General features: G+C 35.8%; 1 protein-coding gene across 4 annotated transcripts in view; it reads right to left on the reverse strand.

Annotated features, from left to right (window-relative positions):
• Positions 1-413: 413 nt before the first annotated feature.
• KDM7A (lysine demethylase 7A) overlaps positions 414-23,473 on the reverse strand; it is a 68,398-nt gene continuing 45,338 nt past the window's right edge. The window contains exons 11-20 of one of the 4 annotated variants that reach the window (XM_064514123.1): positions 20,144-20,233; positions 19,018-19,227; positions 17,531-17,655; positions 16,833-16,990; positions 14,920-15,017; positions 12,360-12,505; positions 11,994-12,206; positions 10,284-10,365; positions 8,827-9,103; positions 414-8,068 (exon numbers count right to left, since the gene is read on the reverse strand). In XM_064514123.1, coding sequence (XP_064370193.1) covers positions 7,974-8,068; positions 8,827-9,103; positions 10,284-10,365; positions 11,994-12,206; positions 12,360-12,505; positions 14,920-15,017; positions 16,833-16,990; positions 17,531-17,655; positions 19,018-19,227; positions 20,144-20,233 — 1,494 coding nt within the window. In that variant the 3' untranslated portion in view covers positions 414-7,973. The other 3 variants (XM_064514117.1, XR_010389743.1, XM_064514130.1) reach the window with 3 other exon arrangements.

Consider the following 23,473-nt stretch of genomic DNA (forward strand, 5'->3'; position numbering starts at 1 on the left):
CTGACTGGGCCAGATCTGTAACTGATCTGTTCAGGGATCCTCTGTAAAAAAAGTGAAAATTTTGTCAATAACTAATAATCAACAATTTAAGAATGAAGCACATGATTTAGTATGTTTTTCAAATGAATGCTAGCATGAAAAAACTCTGTAGTTAAAGCATATTTCCATAGCAAAGATCTTACCTTAGGGCACTAGAGTAGCAGGTACAATAGTTTTGTTAGCTTTTGTTTTTACCAGAACAAAAAGCTAACCTGCATCTTCATGACTTACCAAAGTGTATGGCAAACATTTCTTACAGATAAAGCTATGTTCTCTCACCATGGGTGTGAACTTTATGTGCATTCATTACTGCAGATGAAACTTATTTCTTATTAGAAATAAACTTCCAGGCAAAGCATCACAAACAAGCAGACTCTTTGTATACGGTACTTTTAGTTGACTTGTATGTTCCAAAGAATATTTTTTCCACGACCAAAGTAAATACAGTAGGAAGAGTACAGACAAATAGATCTATTAAGCCAAACACAATTCTTCAAGTTTGCAGTACTTATTCTAAAGACTAAATAAAATGGGCTTCAGAGAAATCAGATGTTAGTTTAGACAAAGTAAACTGACCTATGAATCTGCTGCAGGGTGGAATATTATGAGCTCTGACAACGACAGATTTCATTCATTGTCTTAACACCAGCCAGTTCTACTGCAAATGAACATTTTAGTTGTTGACTGCTGTAAAAACAAATGTGTTTAAAATGCCTGGTCATATCAAAGTGAGTAACAATATCATTCTAGCTTTTCTGTTTCAGTCCTCATTAACTTTTGGCTTGAGACAGCTGACATTACTTACCAGTGGTAAAAGTATAAATTCAAAGGCTCCCAGGAGAAATACTTCTACATAAAGAAAAAAAATGTTTCTATAGAAACCAAGACTGAGCATGATTCACTTCCCTGTATTCATCCTACTAGCCAGGTTTCCATGAGCAATCCAAAGTTATATCTAAAAAAACAAACAACAACAAAAAGATTTGATTGAATGTGTAAACTAATTAGCCGACACAATACCTTCACAACTTCAGCAGGTGATGGCAAACCCTTTAGAGAAAGAGTTGACCTCACTATATGTACACAAAGCCAAGGTTGTAGGCACTCTACTGAGGAGACTCTACCTCAAATGCAGTGAAATGTGCAGATTTAAAATAATAAAAAAAAAAAAGCCAATAAAAAAACACTTTAATCTTCTGATACTGAGAAAGGTATCTTGCCCATTCCTTGACTACAGAAATTCTATTTTGCGATCTTTGGTAGCCTTGAAATCCTTAAAAATCCATCTGTCCATTAGGAGAGAACAATCCAGGTATTTTACCATCCTCCCCAAATAGAAAAGCAGAAAACCAGAAACACTCAGTGTTAAAGGAAATACGGAAATGCTGATCCAGGTGCTGAAGGCTATCCAATAGCATTTAAAGCAGCACTTTTAGATCTTTACCACGCATTTTCTAGTGTACTATCCTACCCAACAAACAGTGGTCATAGGGAAAGGCTCTGGAGTATAACTGGTAAAGGCTAAAGGACATACAGTAAATATGGTTATATGGGTTTTTATATAGGTATTTATTTGAATCCCACTGAGACTCACTCTTATCTTCTGTTAAGTCTACCACTAAGTTCAAAACATTACTATGAACAGTGAGTTCACTGTGAGAAATTCAAATCACTTTATCTGATGAAAATGCCTACGTTGCAGCATAGTTTTTGTCCAATCACAGTGATGAATGCTTTTTTAAAATATATGATTGCTCTGATAGACTAACAGCTCTTCACATCTTTGGCACATCTCTGGCTAACCAAATTTAAAATGGGTTTTAACACACATGATCAAGAAGTATAAAAGGCACATTAAAATACAACCAGGAGCTCATTTATGTACATTTAAATATTTACTCTTTATCCTTGGTACTTAAATTACAATTTTTCCTCATGATTTTTTACTCCACTCAAACTAAATTTGTTTTGAAAAAGCAGAGAAGTTTCTACCCCCAAATTTAGAAAACTACCATGTTTTACACTTTAGGCCACAGAACTCATTAGTTTGTTGTTATTTTTTACAACTATTTCAATCTTATACTTGAGCAGCATACAGTTTGACAAGGACAGCATGCTTGTTCTTTGTCTGTAAAGCACCTAGCACAGCAGAGTCCTCGTCTGTGAGCACTGAACACTATGTCTGATAGTATATTTTTTGTAAACTCAGAACAGCCCAAGAAGAAAACTTGAGCAGCTGCTTAGGATGCTCAAATCAAACACCTTTTGCCATCTGGTTCTTCCAATCCCATTGCTGCATCGTTTATCCAAGGCTCTCATAAAACAGCCATCACTGGAACCTAAGCATCTGTCCATATGTAGCACTGAAGCTCAGTAGCATGGCACACAATTTACCAGAGAAGAAAAGGTGTTACACTAAATCTGAATGCAACACAGTAATGCTTCCATTACCCCCAAGCAGAGCACCCACCCAGAAACACTGCACTGTCATATGGAGTCAAAACAGGGAGCACTGAAGACTGTAAAACAGAAGCTTAAATGTTGTGGGAGAAATCAGCAAAGAAGCCACCCAGGATAAAAGCAAGCAAGACAAAATGAGCAAAAGGGTGCAAGAGAAATCTCTTCTACCAGGAACAGCACACTAAAGGAAAAAAGAATTGAGAAATGAGTCAGTCATCAGAAGCATGAGGCAAATCTGAACAAAAACCAAGAGCAAGAAGAACATGAAAATAACATTTCTTTTGACACCCTGCTTACAATTTATACCTATTTCTCTAGATCTCTAATATGATGAACCACAGAACATCCTCATCTCCCCTTATATATTAGGATTCAGAAAGAATATATACATCTTCACAAAATGCATTTAGTTGCCATATAATATACTCGGATTGAAATGAAATTTGCACTTCGAGAAATAAAAAGAATATGAGAATATTCCCTCTCACATTTCTCCAGTAAGAGTCATCTTAAGAAAGCGATGAATAAAGGGCACAGAAATCAGAACTAGAAAAACATTTTTCTCCTCAAGACATTCTATACAACTTTCTGTATTTACACTGAAGCAAATGAGAAGTCTGAAGAAATTAAACACTTTAGAGTGCTAAAATCAAAACATAAGCAATACAATTTTTTAATTTCAGTATTTTAAAGTACAGAAAGTGGAAACTATGAATATCAAATACAAATTTAAACAAAGCCACTTGTCCTCCCCTAGAATAATCAATGCGAACTACTTATAGAAACTTACAAATTTAAAGTAAAATTGAAACAAAATAAATACTGTACATACACTTTCCCTGCCTGCAGGCAAAAGAGGATGGGAAATACTGTTATGAATTGAAAAAAATGCTCTTAAAGCTGCAGCATCCCATTTCCCAGCCAAATACTTAACACAGTAGTGCGTTTCTTTAAAAAGGAAGACACACATACACTGACCCCTACTAAGCAGACAAGCTAGTATTTTCAGAGACATCAGAAAGACAGAAATTAGACTATGAGAGTAGAAAAAGGAGAGGAAAAGACAAACAGGCCAGCAAAACATTACTACAAAACTAGTAAATATAGCCAAGAACTATCCCCTTTTTTCAAATTTCATGTTTTTTCTTTTTTTTTTTTAAAGAAAGATATGCCAACGAATTGGCAACAATAGACATTTCCCGGCATAAGTGACAATACATATCAATATAATCTCTTAAAGTGATCCCTTTCATTCCCTTCCCACAACATGAAACTCTTATGGCTTAATTTATATTAAAGTAGAAAAAAGTCTTTTTTTCCAAAAAGAAATGCAGTATATGACAAACATGCATTTCGTTATCAGTGCTACTTATATTTCCCATCCACTGCATGATTTATCACTCATTTGCTCTCAAAAATTGGGTTATTTGGGTTTTTTTTCTTTTTTTCTGCTTCTTGTTTTTTGGAAAAATGGATGTTGCAGCTTTTAATCTTGTTTAACCACAAACAGTAAGGCCCTTGGTTCCATTTATATTTCTTCTGTGAAATAGAGCAGCTCTGGGCTGACTCAATCCCAGAAGCCACAAACAGCTTTTAATGGTCTGGAAGTATTATGTGAATGAACTCTGAAAAGACACTAGATTTGGGCTGGGGTGGGGAGGGAGATAAAGGGAGACATGGGCATGTGGAGCCTAAAGGGGGCACTAGTTATAGTACCAGTTCATTCTAGCTTCAGCTCTGCTTAGTCTCCGCAATTACCAAACAGGGGTTAGCAAGATACATTTCAGCACTGACTCTGAAATCCTGCAAAAAGTTTCAACATTTACAACTTCATGGCCTTGTGAATGAGGATAGCTTATGCCACATAGCAAAGCGTAGGGAAGGCTGAAGCTCTCTAAAAGGTGATCATGACACTGTGCTCTCTTATCTCTATTAAAGGTAACATAAGAATTTCAACTACCCCCCCCCCCCAAAAAAAAGAAAAAAACAAAACTCCCAAAACCTCTATGTGATCAGAAAGTAACAGTTGTAACTCGGAACATCTAACCCTTTCAAAATTGTTTTTAAAAATGGATTCATGTAGAGTATTATAGGTTGCATAGGTAATCTACCTCAGAGGTCATTAAAGGCTACCCTATAGCCAGGGTTTATTAGCAAGTATAGTAGGAGGAGTAAAGGGAAGGTTGCTGGAAGAATCTTTGATAATAGTTTCTAGGTGGTCTTTTCATTTTCATGTGTTTTTTTTTTTAATGCAGGAACTTGAGAACTTAGAGAATGGTAAAACTCCTAATTACTTCATTTCCTATTGTTCTGTCTGCCTGTCAACCAAAAAAAGTTAAAGTTTTATGTCAAATCCAAGTTCTTTGACTTTTTTGAAAATATTCTCCTTGAAAATTAGTTACCGTAATTATCAGCTTAATTCTCTGGGTTGTCCATTCAGTGTTCCCCACTCCCTCCCTTATAATCCTCCTCCATCCCTAGAGTGTGACATCAAGAAAAAAACAAATACAGCTTTCTCTCTCCACTACTACAACACAAGGTTCAGTCCTTCTACAAAAAGATCAGTGCAGTAGTGTTTTCATCTAGAACACAATAAAAATATTCCTACATACAAGTACACAAAGCAAGTGAGGTCACCACATCATCTTCATGAGCTATCAGGAGACTTTTTTTTTTTTTCCTTTTTTTTTAATACTAGTTTATCATGGCAAATTCTTTTAAATAACCTTTTTTTGAGGTGGAACATTGAAATTTTAAAAGTAGACTTCTGGTGGAAGCATGAATATCTGAAGAAAATGGTAACAGACCTCTGCCTCTTGACAGCCTATGAAGAGGCTATTACATAAACTCACGACAGTGGAGAGCCACTTCGAAAAAAAGGGAGAAAGAAGAATAAAGAATGAAAAGAAGACAAAATAATATACATGGGTCCAGCCAAGTCTGTGTTCCAGCAGTAAGATACAGATAAATAATGAAGATCGTCAGAAAAGAGACCTCTTATATGTCACATAGACAGCAAGAAGGCATAATTCATATTTCAAAATTCCTTACTCCAGATTCTATTCTGGCATATACTTCTACTTCAGATTAGCATCCTCAAAAATCTGCCTTTAAGGAACACTCATTCTTCATCCCCCTCTGATTTTGCTTGCTGCCCTAACCAGGAATCTTCTGCATTTAAAAATTAAACAGCCAGCAAGAAGAAAGTAGTTTGGTTCTATATACTAAAGCTAGAACAGTTTTCAAAGCTTGGCAGGCATGAAACAATTTGCTCAAGCTTAAACAAGGAGAACATTTATAAGGGCATATAATTTTAAATTACATTGACAACACGTATGAGAAGACCCATAAGTATTCTCTCTTGACTATTTCCAACTGGAAAATGTAGCACCTGAGAAAAAGCAAGTAGTTATGGTCACTTTCAGCATCTCTACAGAAATTGTTAGCTTATCTTCTGCTATTTAGTAATCTTATCTCCACTGCCAAATGGGGAGGGGGAGGTCCTAGTTTTGTGAAACCATAATTAGAAAACAGAAAAAGAAAAAAAAAAAAATCACACACACACACACACCCTGTAAAGTCAAGTCAACATAGTGTAAAAGCAGGGCTGCCAAGAACACTCAGAAGATCCCACTTTCAAGCTCTAGAGGAAGTTAAGCCATGAAAGTTACTGACTTATTTGCAATTACATTATATTTTGATATTTCTCAATTTAGAAACAAGGTAGCATAGCGCTGAACAGTTTTGACCCTGCAATAATGAACAACACCTGACATCAGAACTTCTTCCATAAATTTCTAAAGGCATTCATAATCTAGTCTAGATAAAAATAACTCTGCACAAATATTCTGGAAAGCCAAACTGAATTTGTTTTTAAACTACAGCAAGAGAAAACTCCAGTATAGAATATGGAGGAAGGAAAAACTGGTAGGTAAATTCAAAATAATCCAATGAAATGGACAGCTAAGCCTGAGTATTTTTACTCTTAGCAAGCATTTTTTCTAAAAAAAAAAAAAAAAAAAAAAAAAAAAAAAATCAAAACTTACCAAACTAGCATATTAAATGTTTTCATTTTGGCTGGACCCTGCAAAATGCCCTTTTCCAGAATCAAGTAAAAGTATTCCCCTTTCCACCTTCATTCCCATTTCCCAAAAGTTAAATATTTAATTTTATATTACAGAAAAATACAAATTTAAAATCAAAGTTATTTACAATAATTCAGAATTGGCATTTGCTATCAGCTCTGTGTGAAGCCTGACACAAATGAACATTCTGATACCAGTAAGCTACTTAATGCTTATATATGCACCATTTAAGACTTTTAATTGGCTGTCATGTCCAGCTTTGAAAGCAACACACATTCTCCTGCCTTCCTGACTCCTCAGTAAAATGTATTTAAAGTACAATAATAATATTTTAATGCTCCTTCCATGCTACATTAAGTAATATGCCAAATCTTAAGACTACCACGTCTATCTTAAGAGTTATTTCAGAATAACTGTTCTGAAGAAATATGCATCTTAACTCATCTCCCCATTCCTCCGATAAGACATACGAAGATTCCCTCTTCTGTACCAACATTTAGATAATCTGTATAAATACAATTTCAGGGAGTCTTTTTTACAGGAGAAAACCATCATGGCTAGATCAAACATCACACCAGGAGTAAAAGTATAAACTCCAATTTGAAGGAAAGGGGTGCAGTTTAAAACAAGTTAGCTACTGGACTGACATAAGAAGATTCTTCTGTTTTTAGGAGAGTCTCTTCTAGTTCATCAAATAAATAAATCTGTATAAAAGAGGACAGGTCAAAAAATAATCAAGCTGGCAGAGAATAAGCACCTTACAAGTCAACAACAGCCCAGCCAATAGCTTATAAAGAGCAGGAAAAAATAAGATTCCATATGCCTTAATTTAAAAAATAATTAATAATGCATCTCACCCCTATTTAAGACTATAACCTGAATATCAAATTTAGGAGTCCAGACTAATCACCATTAATGTGGCTCTCCACTGCACCAAACATACACTATCAAAACAATTAAAAACTTTCACATTCTTAAATCTAAATTAATAACCCCCACAAAAAAGTCTTCCAAATAAATAGGTTTTTAAAATGAATTTAAAAGTTGTCAAAAATCTATCAGAAATAAATTATTGATAAACCACCTTCATCATCTTCCCCTCATGAACTAGGTCAGACACTACCAGAAACAAATGATATTCAAGCCCTGATGAGAGACTGTTTCTCAAGTCCATGTCTCTCTGAAGATTTCCCCGTTCCCATATGGTTATTGCTGAGCAGGTGTGGCACAGTGAAAATGCAGCATTGGGTTTTTTTTGTTCATCAGGCAGTGTTTTATATGGTACATGCAAGTCTGCTTCAAGCAGAGGATTAACAGCAGCTCCAGGCTCTGTTGACCTCAATACTGGTCTGTGTAGGAAAGACAGCAGTAGTAGAAGTAGCAGCTACATTAAACAAAGAAGCGTGCATGGCCATTTCGGTTCAGCTTCAAAATCTTCCCAAGGCGCTGTTTAGCAGTTGCCATTCCTTTCTTTGGACGTTTGCCTGAAAAATGAAATCAAGTACCTCAGAACAGAATTTTGTCATGATACAAACTAAGATGAGACCCAGCTTGGTTGAGCTGAAGCAGGCAAAATTTTCACCTCAATCACTTTCAGAAAATGCTCTTTATATGTCAATTTTAGAGCAAACAATCAGTGAATCGGAATTCTAGGAAAAACAGAGATTGTTTTTCCCTAAACTCTGGTCAGCATTATCATAGATAAAATGATCGTATTGTTTCCAAATATTTCTAGTCTGGGGAAGGACAGGAGATGGGGGTGATGGAGAACCTGAACTGAGCTCTCATAGGAATAATTTACTTGAGTAAAATTCAAAGTTATGTGAGTACAAAACCAAATAGCACAGTCATCAGAATATTTTTGAAGTGTCACAGTTTTTAAACCTTAACTTAGAGGAACAAATCTGATTTAGATCAGTGTTTTAGAGTACAGTTGTGGTTCTGTCTGTTTTGATCCCTTTCACAATGCATAACAGAGAGATCTGCAGAGATGCAATGGTAACTATGAAGGTTTCTATTGGGCTTGCACCCAGTTAGCTCTCTTATTCTTTCCTATACACGTTCCATGCCAAAATTCGAGTGTCTTCAGGAAGCCCATTTTATATTTTCCTCAAGGGCCAAGTCTGTCCTTTCTGCAGTTTCTGCATCTAACAACTATTTTTGATGTTTATAGGCTCCTTTTCTTAGTCTTCACGCCGCCTCCCTCCTTTCCTGGCAAGAGGACAACAGAGATGAACATTACCTTTTGTCGCCTGGTTGCTGATAGGGGGTGGATTTGATGCTGGCCTCTTGGTTGGATGAAGCGGTATAGACAAGGATGTTTCACCATACGGCCTGTCAGGACTAAGACTGCCATCACTCAGCTGGCATTCTCCTTGAATTAGATTGGAGTCTCGAGTATACTTGCCATGCTGAAAACTCAAGCCATTGTTGTGGACTATATTCCTGTTTTCCTGAACCTTATGACTGGCTTCTGATGCACCCTCTTTCTTGACATATTTTTGCATTTTATTTGTATCCTGGAATAGAAATGAGAAGAAGGAAAAAAAAATGTGAAAGTTAATAGCTTCTGGATAAAAGCTCACTGTAGTTTTTCTAATTATACTACTATATCTTAAAAAAAAAAAAAGAAAAGGAAAGGAAAAAGGATTTAGTTCCAGCAGTGTCCATCTGCTTTATCACCATTTCTGCTAGTATAGATACCTCTTAAAATAACATGGCACAATATAATACCTCTGTACAACTTTCTCCATAAGCACTTAAGGACAATGAAACCAGAAAGTACAGAAACTGAGTATGCTACTATGCATAATGAGTTTGCAGTGATCAAAACAAATGCAATTGCTCTTGATTTAACTGACTACTATCACAGCTATATCATAACCATTGACTATTTAAACAGGCAATTTATTTTCAATATTCAGCTGATGAGAGAACAAATTCTAAACTGGGAATTATAAACTGTAAAGAATATCATACAGTTCAGTGTTCATAGAGAAAAATCTATAAAGCATGCAATTAAAATACACCTAAACGGCACTGGTATTTTGCAACCTGAATTGTTCCTAAAATTTCTACCGTGCACAACTTTAGAGACACCTATCAGAAAATAGCAGAAAGTTTAAAGAGTAAGATACATAACCTTTCATTTATATATTCTTTGCTGGATTCCACCTATACTTCAGAAAGCAAAAATATTCCTACTGGCATGCTGTTGAAAAGCTCTGAGTTTGGCAGTGTAAGTTTCCTACACAGGTATCTTTGCTATAAATACTACCAAAAAGTTCTGCTCCTCCTGATGCCCTGGTTGAGAATAAAAATGAACAAACAATACAGTGCTCTCCCAGTTACACTGAATGTAAATTCACTCTTTTTACAATTTTTTTTCCTTCTAGATACTGTCTGGAGCATCTCCATGCTAGGCACTAAGACAGAAGAGAGTCTGGGAGGAGCAGAAGAGGAAACGAAAGACAGGAGCATTACAGAAATACAGTTTTCAGTTACCAGTACCAGTATTACCTACTATCAGATATGCTTGTATGTATGTAAGATGCAGTTTTGGCTTGTATGTATTTATGTGCTAGTCTGGAAAGACCTGCCCACTCTGTTTACCTTCTCTGCTTACAACTTCATGATCTTTTTTTCTATAAATGTTTATAATATGTTTAAATTGTTTAAATGTTTAAAATATTGCTTTACCTGAGGGGTAATCCTGGAAGCTTCATTCAGCTGTCTAGCCCATGCTGAAGTCCCCAGGTCTCTTTCTTCTTCCCTCCCAGACCTACCTAAAAAAAAGTTCGACAAGCTTAAATTTTGAAATCAACAATGACAAATATATCAGTTAATAACACATTTGAATAAGTTTAAAATTAAGACCCCCCCCCCCAAAAAAAGGAAAATACAATGGAAAAATATTTCCTCGACTCCGAATAGAAGTTTTTAAGATCAGTTTGGTTCTACAGACTACACTGGAAAAAAATTTCACAATATAAACACAACTAATGAAAGATATATATACATCCATAAAAAGGTCAGATCAATATGACCATTCAGATTCGAAAGAAATGATATGGAAGAGAGCTTACCTTCTTTGCTACCTTTTTCAGTTTTTCTACCACGTTTTTGTATCAATAGGAGTTCATGCAAACATGGAGGGTGTCTTTAATTTACAGTTCCTATTGACTGTTTTCTTTGTAAATGGTGATTTGCTATTCAGGTACAAAAAACAGAACAGACTCTACACTGACAGGCTTACCAAAAAAGTGTTTGCATTGAAAACAAATTTACAATACAGTTAACTGGTAAAACTTAACAGTATCCCAGGACATCAATTGATTTCAAATTTGTAAGGACTGAAAGGTCTTGCAAAATACTGCTAAGCTATGAAGCACCAAGCTTCATCATTTTACCCATGGAGTTTGACATAGAAACCTGGTTATTACTTTTTTCAGAAAATTATAAAAATGGAAAGGTACTGTGTGTCTGCGTGGTTTGTTGTTGGTTTTGGAGTTTGTTTTTTAAAGACATTCAGCTTTGGTTTTCTGAACACAGTCCCTGAAGTCACATTAGGGTTTCCTGTTACCTACTTACACAAGAAATCAACTTAGTATTATTTGTTTGCATTAACGCTCTATCTGCTGAAGGGGATCTATTTTATTCCACATCAACCAAGCCATAATCCTCTTCCATTCCATTCTCATACAAAGAATTTTCAAATACAGTGACTCTTTTTCTCTCTGTTCCAAAGCGATTTTGATTCCTTTGAGGAAATCAGTGGCAATGTTCTGTTGTTTGTCATTTCCAAAACGCATTTAACAGAATCGGTTTTCTACAAACATCAAAATGCCCTGACAAAAAAAAAAAATTGCCTCTGAATTCTCCTCTTCAAGACCAGAGTTCTCCGTTTGCTGCCTCGGCAACAGCACAGGCCTACCAACCTGTTCTTCCAATGGAAGCTTCAATTTACGGGACTGCATTCACAGTGGAATTTCAGAAATAAGGCCAAGTGTGCCTTCCAAAGACACAAGAAAGATGAAAAGCCATGAAGCAGATTCCTATGTAACACACTTCTAAGAAACACACATGCGATAAAAGCTGCAACCATGTAGAATCTGTGAATCTTTTTTAAAGGAGATTACACTTCTAACCTAGCCATAACTTTGAAACTCGTGTAAACATGCCACAAAACATTTAAATGGCAATATTTAGGACATGGATCTTGATGACCTCTCAAGCTGAATTTGTCCCAATTTTCAGAAGTTACATTTATTTTTATAGGAAAAAAAACTTTTAAAAAGTTGGTCTTACTTACTTCAAAACTTGACTGCAAATCTAAAAACCTAACTTTAAGTACTTATTCTGAATAGTTTGTCCAACAACAGAGAACAGCACTATAATTAATTCAGGTACCTACCACATTCTACTGTTTTGTGGCTCTGAGATGGCTGTCTGTCTTTATGCCTACTTCTGGGGTACCTTCTGTGTTCCTGAAGAGAGTGTCTTTTATCTGTGCAGTCTGTGCTTTGTGTGTGACCTGGTAAACATGTGGTATAGTGCAATCCTGCCATAGAAAGCATGCCCTGAATAGCTTCTTCTTCTGTACTTGTCGAGGTAGGACATTCCCTAGAAAAATACAGGAGTGTTAAGCAGTTCAAAACAGAATCCAAAATTTCTCTGAAGGAATTATTTTTACATTCATTTAAAGCAGAACCATACGTACATTTGTGGGGAAAGGTCTAATGTTAATTTATAAACAAATCCCCTCAGTGTGCTTACTTTTTACTGGGAGTTTCATTTCTAGATGGCTTCTGGGTAGTTTGACAAAGGTCTCTTGTAACCTTAGATTCCTCTTTGAAATTTGATGTTACTTCCTGTTTCTCTTCATCACCTGAGCTTTCTGACTCCTCTGTGGAGGAATCCTTCTGCTGGAACAAGAACAAAAAGTATACAGAATGGTCATCATGCCTCCTGAAATAGGACTGCTACTTTAATTCATGCTAAAGGAGAAATTCTAAAACTTCTAGGTCCAACTTTCATATATATATATATATATATATATATATGTATGTATGTGTGTGTGTGTATATATATATAGTATTCAGAATGCAATTAATCTGAATATAGTAATGGAAATCCTATACATCCAAATCTTGTGACACTGATTTAGAGGAGTGCATGCTTCAGCAATATGGACAGCACCTCCGAAATCTATTTTATAACAGAAAACACTACACATTTTAAGTCACACACAAATCATTTTATTCTCCTTAACGAGAGTACTAATTATGTTTATCTTCTGTGCTCAAATTGGAGAAAAAATATGGAAGTACGGTTGCAAGCAACAGCCCAGAATTGATACCTATTATAGGTGAGAAGACATATCCTACCCTCAGGTGATAGCTTCTGGTCTCTGCTCTCATAAATGCAAGATAAAAGAGATGCTACTGATTGAACTTAGGAGTGACAGTAGCTCTCAGATAAGTCCAAAACACAGCAGGAGCAGAGACACAGTAGCTGTTGCCTCTCTTAAGGGGCAAAGTCCACATTTCATGAATGGAGCAGCTTCTCAGCTGCCCCTGAGACTACAGCTTGTATGAGAAGAGTCTCTCAAAGGTGGAACAAACGCATCTGACTCAACATGCCTTCAGGTGAAACAAGGCCTACCATAGATACATTCATCTCAGTAATTCAGACTAATCTATTTTCAAGTACAGAAAGAATATACATTTTTTTCAAGTTATAAACTCGACATGATATTCAATAAAAACATTAGAAGTGGAAGATGAGAACATGGAAGAGTCATAGTCCTGTGAGACTGCCACCACCATTCCCATCATCAAAACATAGCTGGAATATACGTCAGTGTTTCAGACCACTGAGAAACAGTTACATACAAGAGCTTCATTTGCAAGTGCAAGTGCAGCTTGTTAATCTTTGACACCTGGAAAGTTGCACAAATGAGCAATTATATTATAAATATAACTGAATGTTAGTAAGAAAGCTCTTATCTCTTTTTAAGATCTTCAGTGAGATACAAAAGATATAAAAAGGATTTATGGAAGCTACTGAAATACTTCATTCTGGATATATCCTTACAAAAAGCAGATTTAAACTTGCAGAAAAATGATTCTATTAGAAACTACAAAGTAGAACATAGAAGTAACTAAGAGAAAAAATGGCATTTATACAAAACATCTCACTGAACAATTCAATATTGGATATATGCTCCTATAAAGAAGAAAAACATTCTTGCCAAATAACTGTTGATTCTGTTCCTTAAAAACAAACAAACAACAACAACAAACTGCTGAGCCAAAGTTGCTGACAACGCAGTTTAGGAAATCAGAAGAAGCCACATCAAGGAGGTACCTCTCACTTATTCCAGCATCTAAATACAATAATGATGGGCAACAACAAATATTAAGTATACATTTTGACTCCCATGGCAAAAGTGGGAATTTAAAGACTTACTGTAAATACGGGTAATCTTATAACAGATAGTCTTATAACAGACTGAAAACAAAAGTGAAACCAAGGCATTAGCTTTCCAGCAGAACACAACAAAATTTTTAGGTAATCACTCTACTCTACTTGCATCTACCTGCTATCCAAGTAAAATTGAAATTAGTAGATCAGAGTATAATTTTGCAAGGGAGAAACTGATAAAATATTTGCATATACACATACACATTTCCAATTACTAAAACTTGTATTAAGATACATGTGTGTAAGTGTGTGTGCGCACGTGTGCGTGCACACGCATGTGTGCGTGCACACGCATTTATATTTTGTTTACCTGTAAAGAAAGCACTACAGCCTAGATCTTCAAATGGAGGGTCACTATTTAAGTAGACTCAAACACCTCAATATGGTCTAGGCACTTAAGCTTATTAAAAAAAAAATTAAAGGCCTATAAGATTGTTTCTACTTCACCATGCTCTAAATTGAAGTTGCATGGCAAATATTCTTAATTCTATTGATGAAATCTAGATTTATTTATGGAAGAAATAAACAAAGCAACTAAGACCTAACTTTTTTCAGCCTTTGCATCCCCCAGAGCAGGGCTCATCCTTTGCCAACCATACCTTAATGACAAACAAGATCAGAACACTTGTCTCAACAGGGCATATCTTGCCAATTTTCTCAATACTAAAATAAATGAGGAACAATGTAGAAGTGTGAATTTGTGATGATTTGAGATAGTAACTTGTACAAGAATTAAATATTTTGTTATTGTTCTTTTAACACCAATTTTGATCAGGTAAATTTGAAATAAGTCAGTAAAATTATATTTAATTACCACTTCATTAGCTTTTGTGACTTTTTCTAGCCATACCTGTGTAGTGCAATCAGGCTCAGATTCTTCTGAATCAGAAATATCAGAGTACTCTGAGGATCCATTCCTGAGTTCTGATTTCACACTTTCAAAGAACACTGAGGAGAAAAAAATTAAATGAAAAAGAAGTTATTACATGTAACACTTAACATTTATTTTGTAAATAAAGAACAACAAACACACATTTATTTTTAACAACTTGTATAACAAAAGCACAGTGATTTGGTTCACAAGTCAAATTTGCTCAAAACTCAAATAAGTTGTCTAGTGTTCACCAGTTCGCTTCCAAAGTGGCTCACTGGATGAAGGCAGAGGAAAAGATCTTATAAGATCAGACTAAGCTACAGTGAATTCCAAAAATCTCTTAAATCACCTTCCTTCCATCCATCCAAAGTATCTTGCTCTATTAAAATCTGAGTAGAATGCTTGATCTTTATCTCTCTAAAAGCACTAGGTCACTAGACTAGAATCATGGCATGACACGCAAAGCTGTACCAAGCTTGAACTCATCTGTTTCAAGGCATTGCTCTACAGACATTGCCTCTTGGCCTAAATCCTAGTAAAGACAATGTAAGGCACCTCTGTTATCGGAAAAGGTAGTTCTTTATAGAATTCTCTGCAGAAGAAAATTTTCCCCCTCTGTTTAAACCTTCAGTTAAGGCAAAGTAACATAACCAAGTTTAAGTGACCTTTAATGAGGAAGTTTAAAGACTCTCACTATTCAACTACAAATGTTAGTGAAACCTTGAGTGCCCAATTTCTGGAAGAACAATTTCAACATTCACTTCTAATTTTAAGTATATTTGTTACATTTACATTCAACACTGCCAAATTCATTCAGCATCAAATAAGCACAACAATTTTGAAGATAATCTACTGTTTCTCTGTATGACTGAATCTTTGCTTCAAGTGTAAAATTTGGTTTAATTTTTGAAGCAGACAAGCACTGCATAGTGGGTGCCTAGCCTTCACTCAACAAGCCATTTGTCTTGTTGGTTCATGACCACACAAGAAGGATCCTTCTCCTGGGCAGACTTTTTTAAATACTGTCCTCTGTGACCTTTGGAAACACAGTCAACGGGGACTATAAATTGCTTTGTTAAGGAAAATAATTAAATATTTTAGCCAGGCTGACAATGGACTCATGAATGTTGTTACAGATGTGCAGGAAACCAAAGGAACTGTAAGTCTCAAGAGGACTCTTGTTATCTTATAAATGTTGACCTCAGTTTCCTAATACATATTCTCTGAGTCCTTGTGAGCTCTACTGTGAAAGGATGTGACTTTTATAATTAAAAACGGAGCTGAATAAGCTATCTGAAGAACCAATTTGTCAGTGCACACAGATAGCGCTCTTAAAAGTAAGCACTGAAAACAGGCATCCAGCATTGATATGTTACTAATACAATGTGTAATGAGCTCACATTTGGCAGAAAGACTTGAGGCTACAGAAAGACCAGGAAAAATCAACTGCTAGTCATGTAGGATTTAGATGTAAAGTACTGGAATGACAGGTTGAAGTGTTTCACAGATTCTGGGCTAATGTAACTTCTTCCCTAGATTACTGCAAAGGTTGAAAACATGTGGGAGCAGTTTTATTTATGTTAAGTTATGCTTGTTTGCCTACATGGAATTATTTTGGGCACTGGAATTACTATATGGAACTATTATGAAGAGTATTCAAGATGGAATTTATGTAAAACTATGAGTTCTATTTTTCTACTCTAAGTAGTCATTAGCATCTTCAGTAAACAAACTGACAAGCGTATCACTGTAACTTGTAATATTACTTCTCTGATCTATTAGTTTATCCTCTTCATACTTCAGCAAAATTTCAGTCAGACTTCACACTAGTTATATCCTCTTCTAGACCATAGAAATGCTGAATTGACAGGGTTTAAAAGCAAGCTTACTGTTCAGTGGTTTTGGGGCATCTGCATTCCCTTCTCCTTCAAATCCTGAGGTCTGGTCTTCTATCTTAACAGTTGTCTTTTTCGACCTTGTCCTGTCATCTTCATCTTCACTGTCTGCTGTGTAAAGACTTCGATCTGTAAATGGCCGTCTCTCATCTCTGTCTCACAAGAAAAATCAAGCATGTTAGCATGTTGTTCTTACAAACCTGAATTGTTTTCTTTTCCTTCATTATTTGCAATACTCTGGAGACAAAACAATAACACTCTCTCACACTTATCTCGTCATCCACAATAGCACCTACCCACATTTTACTTCCTGTATAGCTATCATTCCTATAAAGATGCTATGTTGACACCAGAGCTTTTAATGACAATCATTCTAATAAACAGATGGATTCAAAAGCAACCATTTCTAGTTTGAAGCATTCCCTTCACAAACCCCCCCATTAAGCAACTGAATGAAATGCCATGAGAAAGGAACATGCAATGCATCTCCTCCTCTTCACTCCCTCCTGTAGCGCCACTAGGTGACAGCAGACACAACAGAGACAACCCACTCCTCCTACATTCCTAAAGTGAATCTTACTGGTGAAAGGGAACTCAGAGCTCCATAAACAGAAATGAAGTGTTATTATACAGTTAGAGCGTGTCAGTCCATAATGACCAGGAACAAATGATCCACAATCAACTCTTTGTACCTAATTATTCTTCCATTTGACAGCAGAAGGCGAAGATCATTGTCTTTTGTTCGCCATTCAGGTACTGTAGAAGATGGCTGAAACGGCTTGTTAAATCTCCCATTCAGTTTTGAGTTTGCTGTATCCTAAAGAAGTAAAAGCAGTGTTGCTTATTATTTATGTGTATAAATTCAATATTTGTTTTCTGTATGCCACAAAAGCTTGAACACAGTACTAGGATGGTTACCTTTCTGATAACCAGCTGAAGCCAAAAAGTGGCCAAATAAAACATGTTTGGATGTAAGAAAGAACAGACTGCACTTTCTCTTTCTTTCAATCATCTATAGCCTCTTCTATCTATATCTATCTATCTATAGCTTCATCTACAGAGGACAGCAAAATGTTTGTAATGGAAACTAACCTGCCATAAGGAGACCTTTCTTAGCCCAAAGCAATTTATATTTGACTTAAATTCTGAAATGATTAGTGATAAACTTATGGGCCAAACCAGGAATATGTAAAATAAATAAATAAATAAATAAAAACCTATACTGATCACAAACAATGTGTTTCTATGTTAAGTGACAATCACTAATACTGCTAAATGTTTTATTTTAAAAACAATTTGTAGCAGTGAATTCCAGATTAATTATTTGTGATAAAATTTAAGCTCAGCTTCTTGTCTTTGGGACTAACTGAATGTTTCTTGTTCATGTCTTATGAATGTCAACAGGAAGACCCAAATCAGTATTTCTACACTGTCCATTATTACATATAATTTTAAGACAGTCCATCCTCTCCCAGCTAAATATACTCTGCATTTTTCACTCTTAGAAAGCCATTAATCTTTCCCATTCTCACTCTTTCTCCCATTTCTGTTGTTTTTTTGAAATACGGTCATCAGATCTGAAAAAAGGACATTTCAATAAAGTACATTTTGCTCATTTACTCCGTGATACCATTGTAGGATGACTACGAAGTCCACAGCCCCAAACCAGAGGCAAGGGTAGCCTTAGGCTTACTGGTAGGGAATCGCAGTCATAGAGGAACTAGAAGCATGATGGGAAAGAGAGCTTAACCAAATTACAGTAACTGAACTGTAAGAAACAGCTGCCTAGAAACACATAGAGAAGTAGTCTGGCCCAAAGCCTCACAAAATCAGGGCTTTGCAAGCTCCCTCTTCTACACAGAATTGACTCAAAGTAGTACTTGATAGCTAAGGTAGTCCTAATTCAGAAATTATATTTGCAGTAGGTGATGGATTCAGGGGACTTCCAGAACTAAAAGGTTAAGTTAACCTCCCAAAAAATTACCACGGAAGAAAGGGAGATATTCCTATCAGGCAAACTCAAAAGAGATAAACCAAAGAAAAACCTACCTATGTCTCATATGACAAACAGTTGCAGCCTATATTTTTATGCACCTTAACAGTTGTTCTTTTCCAATAGAGATTAGAAATTTATTCTGTTCTGTTTTTATGGTTTTCTTCCATGAAACGTAATACTTGCCTCCTCCCACGGTGACATCTCCAGTCTTTTCAGTACCTCCCTTGTGTGGAGTTCCAGGATGTCAAGATTAGAAGGAGTTTTGGTAGCATGGTCTCGCAGTTTCCTCACCCTTCGTCTGGAATGGTGAGGGGAGGTACCTTCATATGTAGACCGTGAAGTTGGACATACACCAAGAATTCCCTGAGTTTTAACTGGTTTGCTGTTTTCCTCCTTTAATTGAAAATACATATTTCAGAGTAGTCTCACACAAGCAAATTCACATACTTAAGTACTGCTTCCTATTCACCTAACTGAATGAAAATTATATAATTAAGATTTTAGATCTTGTAGAGAAGTACTATGTAATTCATATGAATCTGTACAAGGCTTAGTTCTACAGCTCCTCTTTCCCATTTGAGGCTTTTAAATTCTCCCATAATAGTAGTGTTTAACACCAAAACCTACCACTGACATTTAAGGTTTAATTCCTGAAGGCAGAGTAGGGTATACATGTACAATACCCAATAGATCAGTATTGTCTTCGTTTTTCAGCACTGCTCTCTCCACATTTCAATGTGGCAATTTTTTAATAATTAGCATTCATTAAGGAATAAAGGAGCAAATTGTAGGAAGTTACAGGAAGAAGAAAAAAAAACACTGACTATACAACAAATAGGGACAAAATATAAGAAAGAGTACAAGAGATATTAATCAGACCAGAGCTCACAGAGAAGGGAGTAGGAGAATGTAATACGGAGACTACCTTTTAACAATAACGTATTTCCAACAATTATTTTAAGTAGTTTTAAGTGAGAAAATTTAAAAAATTCTGACCTACAAATCACTTCAGCATTAAAGATCTTTTTTTAAAGAAACACTCAAAGAAAGAAGAAAAGGGCCAAAGGAAAAAGAAAGGAGGGGAGTACAGGAGGGAAAAAAAAGAAAAAGGAAAAGCCCTAACACATTTTCTTCATCTGAAAAACTGGTAGCATGGTATTCCCAATAGTTTCCTCTATGACTTTCTATTAGAAAATTAGCATTAAATAAAAAGGTCAACATGATGAATCAAAAGCATAATTATCATGGAACTCCCTGATTCAAAGACTTTTCTCCTGCAAAGTTAAAGTTGGGTTACCTCTGTTCTTACCTCTACAGAGCGAATCACTTTTGAAAGCTCTTTTATGAGATGCCCAGGTCTAATGTTGTCTGGAATTTCAAAGGCATGTTCTGTTACAAGCTGTATGCAAAGGGTGAAGAAAAGACACTTGATTTGTTTTTCAGATAAAAGCAAAGGTAGTATGAAATAAATGAAACCACAGAAAATAAAACCCCTACATTAACAAGAAAAAAAGCCAGATAAACTTCTTTTAATAAGCACAGCAAACTGCCAGGACAGATACTTGCACACTTTGAAGCACCCAGTCCAAGCTTTAGAAGGCAGCAGATACCATGCAATGCCTGATGCTCAGGGTATATAAGGGAGCACCAAGGTCAGCCATCCCACAGCTCCTCTTAGAAACTCTAAGAGCCTAAAGAAGTGGCAATACAAAGCCATACTGACAACTGAATAACTTTATTTCTCAGGAAATGGTTTTGGCTTCTCCTTTTCCTTTTACCATGGTCGATACAGAGCCACACTTTGGAATTTCATTACAGTAATGACCTCCAAAACAGCTAAAGACTAAGGGAATTTCACTAAGGCAAAAATGTAATCTACAGATCAAATCAAGAACAATAATGAGTAACCAGTAGATGAATTTCTAGCCAGTTGCCTCATGTTTCATTTTTTAAATGACCTTTCTAGTATATTTAAGATCTGGTAGAAGGTTGGAGAAAATGATTCAAAATCATTCACTATGAAAAAACTATGAAGCTGTAACAGTGTGTATTCACATTAATCCTGCAAAACAGTATCAGAGCACAGACCGATTTTTGTACATTTATTACCAATCTGAGTAGGTTCAAAAGCTCTAAAGTGAGTTCTAGTTTAAAAAAAAAAAAAACCCTCAATATTTCATATATATAGTTTAAATTTGTCCCAAGAGATATTTAGCTAAAACTGAACAGACAAAACAACACTCACACACAGACCAGAATGACTGACATGAATTCTGGTATCCCCTTAATTGACTTTCTAAATGGAAAATTATCTCGCAAACGCTGTACAGAAGTTTCAACCACCCACAATTCAAAAACGAGGTTCAGCCGCAAAATTACTGCTAGAAGTAATATGATATTGTAAAGTGCGTTTCATTGAACCTGGCTTCCTCTCAGTCATTAAAACGAATGCTCTCTCCAAAAAACCCCAGACGTACAACCATAGTATATTCATTTCAGTGTCATTAATTCTAGAGGAAAGATTAAATCGGCTGCTATTATTTACCATTGTTCACTTCTTGAGTGCACCAATTCTACACATTCACACTTGAAAACACAGCACTTGTAGCACTAAACTGTGTATTTTTTCCAGCAAGTTACTGGTCATTTTAGGACCACCCAGTCTTTTCTTTACCTTCACTCTCCCAAAAGCTTTCCTGTCCATGAGGACTTCAAGGGGAAATGACTCTGATGCAAACCCCCAAAACCATGACTGGAAAGTTTCTCTGATTTAAAAATAGTGGCAAGTCTTCCTAATGCAAATATAGTTTATATCAGAAGAAATAAATTATTTTGCCAGTATCGTTTACAATAACACTTCTAGCAAAATAAGTTATACTGGCAAGCTCACTTGTTTGCCAGTATAAAAGGCATCTATTTATATCAAAGCTTTCCTGACTAATCTGTGGCAGAGTAATTATGAAAAAAATCCATCCAAGCAATTTTGATACACCAACAAATGCAAATTTACATATAACCAGGCAGTCTGACAGAGGGAAAGAATGGGCAGGAAATATGAATATCTAGAGATGACATTTCTGAAAAATGATAATAATCATTATTAAGTAATTTGTTTCAGTTGCCGCTGCCTACTCCATCTTGGAGGAGCAGCAAGCAGCCTCTGGGACTTAGGAGTTCTCTAGAACTGAGAACAGTATCAGCAAAATGTTTGAAGTATGTCAGCCGTAAAATTGTAGATAAAGAGAATAATGGAAAAAACTATGATTCACTCAAGAACATCAAGAAATTATTTTCTAAATGTTGAAAATAGAGGGCCCTACAATACCTGCATCCCTTAAAGTAACTGTGTCATCTTTCGTATATACAGGCAAATCAAAATCCGGTAAATCTTCAAAAGAGGGAACACAGACCCTGCCTGAGAAACCGAGATATGACATAAGACTAAAATAAAGAAAACGAGCACTGGCAAACACCGATCACATGTCCCATACAATCCAAGCCTACAAATGCTTTTTTTTTTTTAAAAAAAAAAAAAAAGTGTTCTTTTCACAAATTATATAGTGCAGATGATATTCTAGCCAGAAGTCCCACAAGTTTTATGAAACAAGAATCCTATCTTAAATCAAGAGATATAGATAGAAAAAAGAACCCCTAGAAGGCAAATGAATACATCCATCTTTGGAGACTAGCAACATAATTAAGCATACTGAAACATAAAAACACATACACATGCACACACACACAAAAAAAGAAAAGAAACTCCCTTGCCCCTCCTTGCAAAAAGTCTCATTTTTTCCTTAAAAAATAAAATAAAATAATTGCCCAAAATAGTCCTATTGGTACATGTGCCAAACATCTAGAAAACAGAATCTGAGACCTGTTGCTCATGCAAGGTGGAAGGAAGCCAGAGCTAAACCCAAGAGCTCAGAAGACTGGATACATCATCATCTTGATTGTGTGTATCAATTAACCTGCAGACAAGCGATCTGCACCAAAGTAATCAGAGGGTATACACACCAATAAAAACCTTGCACAAACTGAATTCAAGTCAAGACATGAAAACTAAAATAACTGTAGTAGCAACTGATCATTTCTATTCTCAGCCTTTTGTAACTCTTGGCGATTCTTAAACACTGCAGAAATGAAGACACTGTTGTCTTGCTGAAGACAAGATAAAAATTCTCCAGCAAGTAGTTAAAGCAATTCACTAAAATGATTCACATATGTCTTGAAAGTATGTACTCCACGATAGGAATGTGAAACTTCACAAGTAGGCTTCTCATTTGTGGCATATTCATTTGTCAGTTTTTTCAGAATCTGAAGTTTCTGTCTGAAATACCCAGCACAAGCAGATCATACATCAAAGTACAAAGCTCTTACTGTATACAACTACAACCCCGTCACCCACATGGCCTACTGCAAAGAAAATATCAGCTCACTTATGAGGCAGTAGCTAGAAAAGACGAACACAAGCTACAAAACATAATAGCTGATGGACAGCAGAGAACTTTCTGAATAGTTCACATAGAGTACAACTTCCTCACAATTCAAGTGTCAGCATTCAGTCAATGGTTTGGGAATACTCATTAGTCTCATTAACAAGTATTCAGAAAGCAGAACCTACAATTATTTTTCTTCA

The sequence above is a fragment of the Dromaius novaehollandiae genome, chromosome 1, assembly GCF_036370855.1.
Source record: "Dromaius novaehollandiae isolate bDroNov1 chromosome 1, bDroNov1.hap1, whole genome shotgun sequence".
In the NCBI taxonomy this organism is placed as follows: domain Eukaryota; kingdom Metazoa; phylum Chordata; class Aves; order Casuariiformes; family Dromaiidae; genus Dromaius; species Dromaius novaehollandiae.